The sequence below is a fragment of the Halictus rubicundus genome, chromosome 9, assembly GCF_050948215.1.
Source record: "Halictus rubicundus isolate RS-2024b chromosome 9, iyHalRubi1_principal, whole genome shotgun sequence".
In the NCBI taxonomy this organism is placed as follows: domain Eukaryota; kingdom Metazoa; phylum Arthropoda; class Insecta; order Hymenoptera; family Halictidae; genus Halictus; species Halictus rubicundus.
In genome coordinates this window covers 1136475-1148747 of record NC_135157.1, presented here as the reverse complement: position 1 = coordinate 1148747, position 12273 = coordinate 1136475, and the positions used below count along the sequence as shown (strand labels likewise).

Below are 12273 nucleotides of genomic sequence, written 5' to 3'. Positions count from 1 at the left end.
GGGGTGTCGATGATGCGGTGGTGGGGGACCTGAGGGCCCGGAGCCGCTGTGTTCGACAGTCAGTCGAATACAGGATAGGAGAGAGAACGCACCGCGCGGCCAGGTGTAAACAAGAGCCAAGTGTTGTTTTGAAATACTTCCTAACCTTGCGTGCGACCACCGGACAGAGGGCCAGGGACGGGAGGACACCACAGAATAGAATAGAATAAAATTTAATAGAATAAAATAGAATGGAATACAGTAGAATAAAAATAAGAAGGAAAAAATAAGAAATAAATATCGCGTTTTGAACAATTACTGACGGAGATTTTTTCACGACCGAACGCGTCTCTCTTCGTCAGTAAACAGCATCTTTCAGTTTTTTCGCACCCCCTCCTGGTAGTCCACCAGAAAGCCCAAGCTTTGAAACATATGACAATGATTTGAATTTCGACCTTCGTGCCGCGGCCAGCGGTCGCGGGAAATTCGAAAGACGAAGGGGAGGTGCGATCTTTCGTGACCGACCGGCGCATTTTCATGAAAATCGGTGGATCCCCCGTGCTCGACGCTGGGACCGAAGGCTCATTCCGAGCTTGACTTCAGAAGTGAAAACAATGTAAGTATTGGAAAGTCTATCGCGAATATCGTGTTGTGTAGAATTTGGAAGTGTGCGAGAATGTTTTGTTCGGCATCGTATCGGTTTGTGAGTGACTGCTGGTCTGCAATAATTCGGTGCAAAAAATTTTTGAACTTTGATTTTATTTGAAATCACGAAAGAAATAGTAACAGTTGAATTTTACAATTCTTTTATCTGTGCCTATATTGAAACTTTAAAAAATATGTTTCATTGACTCGAATAAATTGTATCGATGCTGGAAATTTAGTCAATGAAACCTATGATATTGGTTTTTTCCTTCGTTTACGAGTTATAAACGTTTGGGAATAATTGCAATTTTTAACGAATTCGACTTATAATTGACAAATATCGATAACATTTTCAGCATGGATATAATTTGTTCGAGTTAATGGAACACATTTTTTGAAGTTTCAATAGAGGCCCAGATAAAAACGTTGTAAAATGTAACTTTTCCTACCTCTTCGACTAATAAAATAATCCTTGTAGTTTCTCGAAAACACTCAAGTCTTTTGGTGTAAATGCTGTTCAAAACGGTGTTGATTCAATTTTGCTCTTCACTGATACGTCTCCACGCCAACGATTACGTACCCGATTCTATCGAATTATTACACACCTGCAGTCACTTAGAATTTTTGTTCACGAATCCGATACGGTCACGAAAAAACCGTTCTCGCACACTTCCAAATTCTACACAATACTATAACACGCGTCCAACGAATCAAATCAACTATTATTTCATTTGTATATTAGTTTTCTTCTGGACGCTATAAAACGTTTTTTTACATATATACATTTTACTCCTTCGATAATCTTATAACATAATTTTTTTTCTTTTCAGAATAATGGAACCTGCACGAGCAAAATTAGAGAGGCTGTCGGTCCAAAATGATGTGGAGCAAAATCGAACAGCCCCAAAACCTAGGGCATCAACGAGCCCAAGGGTATGTAACGCAACACCGCCCACCGCCTCCCGCATCACAGAAACCGTGACCAACGCATAAGGGTCTCTTTATACTTGCCGGGACCGGAGGGTTTTACGTAGGGACTATAGGTCCAAATGCCGTGTTACCGATTATCTGTCGTAAAACGGGCGCCGCCGTCCCGGCGTTAGAGCGATCCCACCGGCCGCCGTTGCCCGTCGGCCGAGCAAGCGGCTGATCATTACCAGATGGCCTTTCGAGACCGCGTTGACAGTTCCCTGCTGCGCGTGGCACAAAAAAAAAAAAAGGTTTCTCGGGGCTCTACAGCTCCTTAGGTAAACTATCGGTATCCCTCCTCTACAACATTATGGAAATAGGAACCGTACCTGCCTCTTCGTGAAACAGCATCACACATCCTTATATATTAACCTAAATTGTACATATATTGTAAAAACGAGAATAGTTGTTTTTTTTTAAGGAAGTATCCACGTTAGGAAGGGGATCATGCCTTGTGAATTCGATCATTTTTGGGGGACTATGTCTCGAATTTTGATGACATTGAAATATGTTGTGGTCCAAGTGAAAGTGGAAGAAATCCTCAGGACTCAATCACATGATAATTTGTAGAATAAGAAGAATTAATTCCACATAAATTGCATCGTTTTGTCTTACGACACGAAAAAATGTACATGGAAAACTTCTGAATTCTTGTCCATAATGACTTAAAGATGATTAGATGCAAGGTTCCCGGGCAGGAATGCGATGGCGTATCTATATCTTGTCCAATGAGACGAGACAGTAGACGTAAACATAAGCGCTCGAGTGCGACAGAGTTGAAGTTACCCTTGCAAGACAATTAGCAAAGGACGCACGCTGGGTGCTTCATTGCCTCGGTCTCGTTGGTCAGATACGTATATTTCCACTTTTCCAATTTTCCACTATTTCCACCAGCTTTCGAACACACCTTGCAAACCAATGAATTCTAATCATTTTAAACTTGTTCTCCGGAGTTTTTACTTATATAATCACTTATAAGATATAAGATATAATTTAACTATGCTAAAATTGATTTGTGAAGCTGATTTTCATCGTTCCATCGTTAAATTAGATTATAGTTTGAACCATTACTTCTTAACATTACAACTCAGATGAACAATATTCTTTTCTCTACTTCGAACATGGATTGTGTGCGGATGCTGTGGTGGCACCGGCGGCCGATGCCACGCGGCCTCTGCCAGTTGGCGGCCGCCGGTGCCGGCGACCCGTGTCGGGCGGCCGAAAACGGATGCCCAACGGCTTGCCCAGCTCTCAGCGGATGCATAGGCATCCCCGGGGTGTAGAGGGGAGTAAACTGTTCGGGAGTTAGGTAGCGAACCCCCGCTGTGTGCGGGTCTTAGCTTTTGTTGCGAGCATCTCGAGCGCCTTCTCAGGTTGCCAGCGACGGTCCCGGCTAACATGAACCAGGAAAACGCGGTAGTATTCATACTAACGCCGGCTCCGGCAAGTATAAAGAGACCCTAAAGAAGTGGCTCGACGTAGGAGGAGGCAGCGGCGGTCATGGCGGAGGCCGCAGAGGAGCCAGCGGAGGGACCCGCGAGTGTTGAGGTTTTAGGGAAGATTCCACACAAACGTTTGGTATACTTTATGTTTAATGCAAAAGCCAAAAGTTACTACATACTAATAAATTAACAGGAGCGCGTGTTAAGACAAAAACATTCCGATGTCGCCATGCGGACATAACCAAACATACAAAAGAACGCACACCCAAGCGTATAATAAAAATTAATATGTAAGCGACCTCTGTCCATAACTCGGCATCACTAACATGTGACAATCCGGAACAGCTATCGGTGATTGGCCATTCTAACAGCGAGGGAGGCCGCAGAGGAGCCAGCGGAGGGTCTCGCGAGGGAGGCCACGGTGGACCATTCAATATTGTGCACCAATATTTCTATAATGGGAATCCAAAATAAAAAAAAATTATTTTTTAAAACAGGGAGAGTTTATTTTCCTGTATCCCTTCTCTTCCTTTCCAATAAGCTTAATTAAAATGTAAATAAACGTTACTTCTATATCATAAATTTTCAATCTTGTACATAAGCATATTCTTCTTATTTCATTTTATAGTTACATACAATGATTATTATTTAAATTTTTTTTATGCAAAGGAATTATTTTTTATGAATTTGAATCTAAATTATTATTTACACGAAAAATAATAAATAATAAATATTGTAGGAATTGTTTTTAATGGAAGCCAAGCGGTCAGGTATTGCAGTGAAGTTTTGTATTGCAGTAACGTTTATTGGACCTGTATAAATATTCCTCTAGACGCTCACCCACGCGTTCTCTCACTCTCTCGTCTGTTTCGTACAAACGGCTTTCTCTCTCTTTCTCTCTCTCTCTCTCTCGCTCTATCACTCCGCACTCTCGCAAATCTCTCGACTCGCCGAAACTCGGACAATTACTCTTGCGCTCCCGCGACCTACCGCATATTTATATTGGACTAGTTACACACACATGCATACATACATACTACACGGTCATTGCCTTCTAAGATTCTTTCTTTCTTTCGCTCACGCTCTCACTCTCTCACACTCACTCGCTGGGACATTCACCTGTCGACCGTTGTTTTGGCGACTCGCGGGTGTCCTTTGGCAAAAACGCTTTGCGTTTTTTCCTTCCCCACAATATAATTCCATTTAGATTCAAATTCATAAAAAATAATTCCTTTCCATAAAAAAATACTACTTAATTTAAATAATAATCATTGTATGTAACTATAAAATGAAATAAGAAGAATATGCTTATGTACAAGATTGAAAATTTATGATATAGAAGTAACGTTTATAGCTTATTATTTACACGAAAAAGGTATACCTTCTTTTTGTAAGGAAGAGGGGGAAAATATCGTACGCACACCCCAGACTGGGGTAGTGTGGGGCTCCGGTATATTGTAAAGAGCAGTTTATAAAGGATCAATTGTGTTTCCTAAAAGTCCAATTTATGTCTCTATAAAGCCCAAATTTCGAATTTCTACCTCATCGTGGAGTAATTTACAATATTCGGCAGCATACATATCGTACATACGTAAACCTGTACTATCGATCTGCATTATCGACCGTATTCTATCGCAACGTACAGTGTTTGCCGCGGAGAGACCGTGGCGCTAGTAACCAGGGCCACAAAATTGTGCCTTTTTTTCTAGTCATTTTACGTCTTCCATAAGTAAGTAATCAATTAAAAATGCATACCACCGTGTTTGTACATGTCTTCGCTATGTCTGTATAGAGCCCTTTTTTCGATACGAACACTAAATCTCGCGAAATTAAGAGAATCTCTCAACGGCAGCCATCTTGTGACGTCATAATTGCTTCAGAATTCGAATTTTCTGCCGAATATTACAAATTACTCCACAATGAGGTAGAAATTCGCAATTTGGGCTCTATACAGACATAAATTGGACTTTTAGGAAACACGATTTTGACCCTTGCAAGTTCATATACGTATATGGATTTCATGTATGTGTGTGGTTACACAGAGTCGACCTGCCGGCCCCCTTAACCTTCACTAACATTTTCAGACGATGCTCAAGTTTTTCGATACTATTTTATTAATTAAAATCGTTTTGCAGATACTGACATTTGTATAAGTGGTAGTCAAATTAATGACCAGAGTTTAATAGAAGGTAAATTTTTCACTTATTCATATCTTTCCTTTTGGTTTTCATTCAACACTTTGTCAGCATTTAATTTGTTACGTTTGATAAATACAGTGCAAATGATATATGTGTATAAAATACAATGGAGAGTTTACAAAACGATAATATATATGTAGTACATGATATCATATAATATCATTTAATATTGTTAGCTATTAATGCGAAATTAAATTTCACAAATGTACTATTTTTAAATTAATCTCGTTTTGGTGTATTCTGTTTCCACGTTATTAAATAGAAGAAGCATCTGTGCAAAGGATTTGCTGTTGCAAGTCAGGCATCTCCAGGATAGTACTACCATGTGGTCACACTTATTTCTACAAGTAATTTCTCCCTCCATTTCTGATCAAACGCTGAAAATAAAGAAAAAGAAATCACATGTATTCACATATATGTATATTCAACAACTGCAATTTGAAATAAACAATATATTAGAGACAAAAAGATTTAATGCTTTTTTACCTTAATCATATTTCTGTTATTTGTCCTGGTATTTTATTAGAAACTCTGTAGGTTCTCTCTAACTTCCTAGATTCTAGTTTCGTTAGATCATGCTAATCGCTGTTAATGGATATAATTATTTCATACATTGAAACGGACAAATTCTGGAACAGTTATGGTAATTTAAAATACATGAATTGAAACTAATTCGCAAGGTTTACATTTCACGCTATATTATGTAGTTAAAATGAAAAAGAAAAGGGATTATTATGTATCTATAACAAAGCAAGTACATCTGATTGGGGAAATTCAATCTCCATTTACATTTATCAGTCTAAAAGCTACCGTGACATTACATGCTGACTAACTTTTTTAAAACCAATTGTATAAAGCACGATCATACATGTCACTTATACAATTAAATTATTAATGCTTTTTGTCTGAGAATGTAATCGTTTTCAAGATCACAAGTTACATGTTACTCATCGTTAAAACATGTGCTCGCAATAATCAGGATCTGACCAAGTCCAAATGAAAATAGTTCAGCTAATAGTTCTGCTTCTTACACCACACGTAAAAGATAAATGTGAAAAATCACAAAGTATCGTATTCATTCCTTACAAAAATGATTACGTTTTATAGGCAGAATATACTTATCTAAATTATCATTTTTACATAGAATTACTCAGGAGCCGTGAAAGCAATTCTACACATTTGTATAATTTTGCAGTACTTCGCTCTTCGTTGTCACTAATTTAATTCACAATCAGATTAAATACAAAAATTGTATAATGCATGCATTCTGTGGGATATATTGTATTCACATTTAATTATTGTACTCTTCTTTCATAAACTTTATATTTTAATATAGACGTCATCGATATCATATTTTGAGTAAAATCATTATATCCTAACATTTATTACAGACTCTAAAAACCATTCATTTTAACACTTCAAATATTAATTAGTTTCGGTTCATTTTACAGATCCATCACAGGAAATCCTAAACATGGATTTGACACTTCACATCAAACGCACATAACCCGAAATTAATCACGACTTGGCCGCATTTCCATTACTGTCTAAAATTACTGTGCGCAATTCTATTTGTTCGCGATTCGCTTGTGTGAAATTTTATCTGCGCGCAATAAATATGTTTCCAATTCTGTTTGTGCGCAATTGAGATGTGTCCGATTCTTCGTGTGCGCAATTGTGACGTGTCCGATTCTTCTTGTGCCCAATCATACTGTGTCCAAAAGATATGTGCGCAATGTGTACGTGGGCAATCGTATTGTGCGCAACTGAGCGCCTCCCCTGGGAGCCGACGTGTTTCCAGCTATAATAAAGGAAGGAGTTAAGAAGGGCGCTGCCAACGAGCTTGTCGGCCAGTCTTCGGATGGATCATTACCGGGAGGTCTGGATCGACTGCCACCGAGTCGCACGCCCAAGTGCATCAGGTCGTCGTTCAGGAGTCGCTAAGCTCGCTGGTCCGGAGGTTCTGGGAACAGAAGGAACTGCGGGACGCTCACTCCCCACTGACCGCCGAGGAAATGGAGTGCGAGGCCCATTTCGCTTCTTCGCCTTCACGCACTCCTGAAGGGCGATACCAGGTGAGGCTCCCTTTCCGGTCAGCAGGTCCCATCACTCTAGGGTCAAGGGCAGCAGGATGGCGTTCCCTAAGGCGAATGGAGCAGCGCTTCAGCAAGGACGAGGAGTTTGAGGCGCTGTATCGCGATTTCATCGCCGAGTACGAGGCGCTGGGTCACATGTCCCTCGCAAGCCAACCAGCAGAAGACAACGGAGCACACTACCTACCACATCACGTAGTCCTCAGGCCGAGCAGCACCACGACAAAGCTGAGGGTAGTGTTCAACGGCTCCTGGTCCGAGCCGGCTCAGCCTTCCTTGAACGACTGTCTGCACGTGGGGCCGAACCTGCTGCCATTCCTCGCCGACATCCTGCTGAGGTGGCGCAAGCACCTCTTCGTGGTAACAGCGGATGTTACCAAAATGTATCGACAGATACTGGTGCATCCAGAGGACCGCGACCACCAACGAATCCTGTGGAGAAACACACAAAGCCAGCACGTGAGTGAGTACCAATTAAACACGGTCACTTACGGTTTATCGTGTTTCCCATACCTAGCGGTCAGAACGCTGCACCAATTGGCAGAGGACGAAGGCAGCAAGTATCCAGTCGGAGCCCAGGCACTCAGACACGATTCATACGTCGATGATATTTTGACGGGCGCTGACTCCATTCCCGCCTTGAAGGAAGCAGCTCATCAACTCCAACAGCTGTGCAAGGCGGGCGGCTTTCCGTTGCAGAAGTGAGCCTCCAATGCAACCGAGCTGCACGACGGTATGCCATAACCAAGGCGAGACCCCACAGTCCTGTCATCCCATACCAGTCACTGTAGTCACTGGGCACCCTTTTTAATTAAATAGCACTTCACCGCACTTTACGCTAGAAACCCGTGATTTATTTAAAACTTTAATATACCAAAACTTTGTAACGGAATGAACTGGACCGAACTCTACGTTCGGGCGCCAATTTGTGGCGTTGGTCCTTTTCGCCGCGTAGGTCCGGAAGTTCCTTGAGGATTTTCTTGTGTTTTCTTGTGAAACTAATTTAACTATCACGAGATCCTGAAAATAAATGAAAATAAATATTACAAAAATGAATATTATATTTAAATAAATAAATAAATATGACGAAAATAAATATTACATTTTAACCATTCGAGTACTGGGAGTTTTAGTGCTGTGATGGGGTCATTTCTGACTCACACCAACTTTCGCTAATACGGATGTCCGTTCACAGTTCCTCGAGGCTCGCTCAGGTATAATAAATCATGTTGACGGTAAAAATTAGAGGGTTAAACAGACTGTTTAAGAGTGAAAGTAAAAGCAAAGCATATTAGTGTATTTGTCGGGGATTATCAGAATACCCCTCTACCTTCCCTCTCGCTGTCTCATATTGACCTGAACGAGGGCAAAGACTAATTCTCGGGACAGCAAACTCTACCCTTTGTATTGTATAAAGTAGGTATTCTATTTACACTTCATAGTTCCCAAAAAAGTAAGAATTGAAGAATTGCTGGTCTTTTTACGTGCAATGAGATCCCATAAAAAAAATATAGGTTTCCATTTGAAAAAAAAAGTTGACCTTCAAATGACCTTGAAAACGCTACCCAAATAAAAAACTGATACTGCCTTGGACACGTGTTTTACACTTCTTTAAAAAATATCTTTCATACTTTTCGAGATATTCTGCTGAAAAGTTTTTAAATGAACAGCCGGTATAAAAACAGCGTTCGTGTTTGTACACTGTGCACTTAAAATTCGCAATGGGCTTCACAAGCTTAAAAAGTTACAGTCTAATGAACTCGAAGTTCGAACTGTGACTGTTGGTCAGGTATAAAAAAAACCTTTCTGCTGTTTACCCCCACTTAGAAACACTCTTTAGTAACCAAACTCATACTTAAAACTTACCTAGCTGAAACTTCATATTTTAGGTTTTGGCCACCTTTTCCGGCTTTGGGACCAGTGGGGGTCGGTACTGTTCCGATTACCGATAGACCGGTGATCTTGTCGATCAACCGACGCACAATGGGCCAAAAGCGCCAAAACGTGGCCAAAATAGGAAGGAGTACTTCAATTTAGTTCAAAATTGATACTCATAGGTTTCTCGGGTTGCTGATTATAAATCTAATGTAAAAATTACAAAAAACAAAATGGCGGATTCAATATGGCGGATGCGTAACCAAAAAAATTTTAAGGAACTGGGTTATCGGAGGCGGGTGCCTTCAAATAATGTTCAAATCAGGTTTTCGTGACCGAGTCGTTTATTCATAAAGGTGACGTCGCGATAGTGTTCGGGGTAGATCGATAGCACGACTGCAAATCTACGACTGGACTAGAACTCGGCGCGACTGAACTTTAATTCGTAAGCGATAGAGTATAACTGTAGCTATAACACGGCGGAGCTTCGGCTGTGACTAGACTGCGCTTCGCGTCGGTAGTCTCTGCCTTATATTTCTAAAAACGCTTGTCGACTGATTGGTGGAAGTCCTTGCGAGGAACTTCCACCAATCCGTGCATTTTGCATAACACGCCCACGTTCCACGCCTCTCGTGCGTGAGAAGGGTGAGCGCGTCGTTTTGTTAAAAACTAGTTTTGGTGATGCAGCGTGGTGTCTTCCGGGCCCAGTGCTAAGTGCAGTACGTGGCTGCTGGCTTTCGTCAACGGGTCCAGCTTTCCCGGGTGATAGAAGCCAGGCACGCGTCGCTGGGACACTCTAGGCTGGAGACCCTTCGACTACCCAAAATTTATGGCGTGTGGACGAGTGAGTATTGAGTTCGTTTCCTTGCGCTATTGAGTTCGTCGCTAGGAACTACAAGGATACATCTGTCTGCTAAGTGGCCAAAAACGTTAAAGACATTTTCTCACAAATAGCGTCTTATGCTGTGCAAGCCATAAATCTTTCTTGGTGCTGGTGCGCTGAAGATTTCTCTTCCGGCGCCCAGCTAGCCGCTCCAAATTATTGGACTTTCTTCAAAATTAGTATTCCCATATTTTTCAGGCCGGCGAATATGAATCTGATGTCAAAATTACAAAAAACAAAATGGCGGATTCAATATGGCGGATGCATAACCACAAAAATTATTGGACATTCTTAAAAATTAGTATTCCCATATTTTTCGGGCCGGCGAATACGAATCTGATGTCAAAATTACAAAAAACAAAAATTAAATTTTTTTAAACAAAAAAATTATTGTTGAAAAAAAATTGTTGTATCAGAAAATTCTATAAGTGGAACCAACAATGCTTATTTAACAAATTTTATTATAACTTCTAAATTTCTCGAGAAAACATGCTTGTAACTAGTACCATGACTACCTCTGTGTCACAAAAATGGATCGCATTACGAAAGGGGCAGTTTTGGGCAGTTACTTTTTCAAAATAATGTTAAATAACAGTATCTACTACAAGACTCGACAAGATTCTCCGTGGAATATACAACGTAAAATACATACGTAGTATACATTTGTCAAATCTGTGCACTAAGTTTTATCGTTCACTTCATACATTCCAAACATTAATTAATATAAATCCATTGTTAATTGTCCGGCTTTTGATGTGAATTCGTTTATGTATGCGGCCATCGTTGTCTCAAAATCTTTTTTCATTCTATACAACTGTTTGTATAGCGTTGCTTTCCGAACCGGTCCTTTTGTTAGAAAAATCGAAGTAAACAAACGGTCGAGGCAGACCATGTGTCTTTTGTCAGAGCGTTGCCCCTCGCAACTGCAGCAGAGGCATACTGTCGAGCGCGTCCTCACGGCTGCGGATTTTTGGGACGGCGGGACATACCTTATTCTGACTGTCGTCGTATACGGTTGTCTTGAATAAAGATTCGTAGTATTTTGCAATACGCCCACATTTATTTAATTCAGCTATATCTCGTTATCTATCCTCTCAGTATTTCTTACATATTAGAAGCGGGATAAACCGTGCGTGAAGTGCGCATTTTTAAATTGTTAAGTGCTCCAGACTATAAAGTGTGCAATTTAGTGTAAGGACAATTCGAATATGGAGCGTGCATCGTGTAGCCGTGACGGTGATGAAAGGGCACCCGACGCCTTGGAGTCGCGTCTTAATAAACTGGAAAGTATGATGGAGGAGTTTTTAAAACGCTCTCGTTCGCGTACACGGTCGCGTGTGTCCCGACGGCGGGATTCAAGCTCGCGTTCGCGTAGCCCCGAAGTACGGTCTTCACGGATACGGTCGCGAAGCCCGCGAAGACAACGCTCTGAATCGCGTAATGTTCGGCTTGATCGTGCGGAACAAGACAGCCTGAACACGCGTAGCTCCGCGTCGCGCGCGAAGTCACCGCATTATGTGCGTCCCAGGGATGAACAATTGATCCCGATATACGATCCATTGAAAGAGGATCTTTCGATAGAGAATTAGGTTCGCCATGTGGATGAGTTAGCGTCGCGTTTCGGTTGGGACGATCTCAGCGTGATGCGGTTAATCGCGACACGTTTACGAGGGCACGCACGCCAGTGGTACGATACGCGTGTGCGAGTCGCGACTACCTGGTCGGAAACGAAAGTGTTCCTTGTTGCGCAATTTCGGCGGACAATGCCATTTTCGAAATTGCTCCGGGAAGCAGATTTATATGAAGCAAGACCAGGACAGTCCTTGGGAGATTATTGCTTCCAAAAATTGAACCTCATAAGGCGCCTGGACATCAATTTGCCGGACGGCAAGATTGTGGACATGGTGATTTCCGGCGTACCGGATGAAACGATCGCCAGGACATTGAGATCAGCGAAACACACCGACCCCAACGATTTATATGCGTCGATATGTGCGATGGGGAATATGCCTGGTAAGGACGAAAAGAAGACGAAGCAGGAACGCCAGGTAGCGGTTCGCCCAGCAGCACCAAAGTCCGGTGTAAATGAAAAGGCACGGACTATGGCATGTTACAATTGCTGCAAAACAGGTCACATGGCAAGGGATTGCAGAAAACCAAGAGCGGAATGCGGCCTGTGTAAGAAGTTA

At 41.6% G+C, this 12273-nt stretch overlaps 1 protein-coding gene and 1 long non-coding RNA gene across 5 annotated transcripts; both read right to left on the bottom strand.

The window, feature by feature from the left end:
* Positions 1-5126: 5126 nt before the first annotated feature.
* LOC143357468 (uncharacterized) lies at positions 5127-6820 on the bottom strand. 4 transcript variants are annotated; one of them, XR_013082816.1, is made up of 3 exons: positions 6523-6820; positions 5720-6253; positions 5127-5610 (listed from the first exon to the last, which is right to left on the bottom strand). It is a non-coding gene; the product is annotated as an uncharacterized LOC143357468 (long non-coding RNA). The 4 variants fall into 4 exon arrangements; XR_013082814.1 differs by having other exon boundaries at positions 5720-5818; positions 6523-6806; XR_013082815.1 differs by lacking the exon at positions 6523-6820 and adding an exon at positions 6352-6513.
* A 398-nt stretch (positions 6821-7218) lies between these two features.
* On the bottom strand, positions 7219-7772 carry LOC143357545 (uncharacterized). The gene is made up of 2 exons (XM_076794113.1): positions 7514-7772; positions 7219-7374 (listed from the first exon to the last, which is right to left on the bottom strand). Exons 1-2 carry the CDS (start codon positions 7729-7731, stop codon positions 7224-7226), a joined length of 369 nt encoding a protein of 122 aa, XP_076650228.1. The 5' UTR covers positions 7732-7772; the 3' UTR covers positions 7219-7223.
* Between the last annotated feature and the right edge of the window lie 4501 nt (positions 7773-12273).

Coding starts and splice junctions, on each gene's coding strand:
- LOC143357545 (XM_076794113.1), bottom strand. CDS start 7,731: ATGCACCAGTATCTGTCGATACATTTTGGTAACATCCGCTGTTACCAC. Junction 7,375..7,513: donor CCTGAGGACTACGTGATGTG/GTAGGTAGTGTG, acceptor CATTCGCCTTAG/GGAACGCCATCCTGCTGCCC.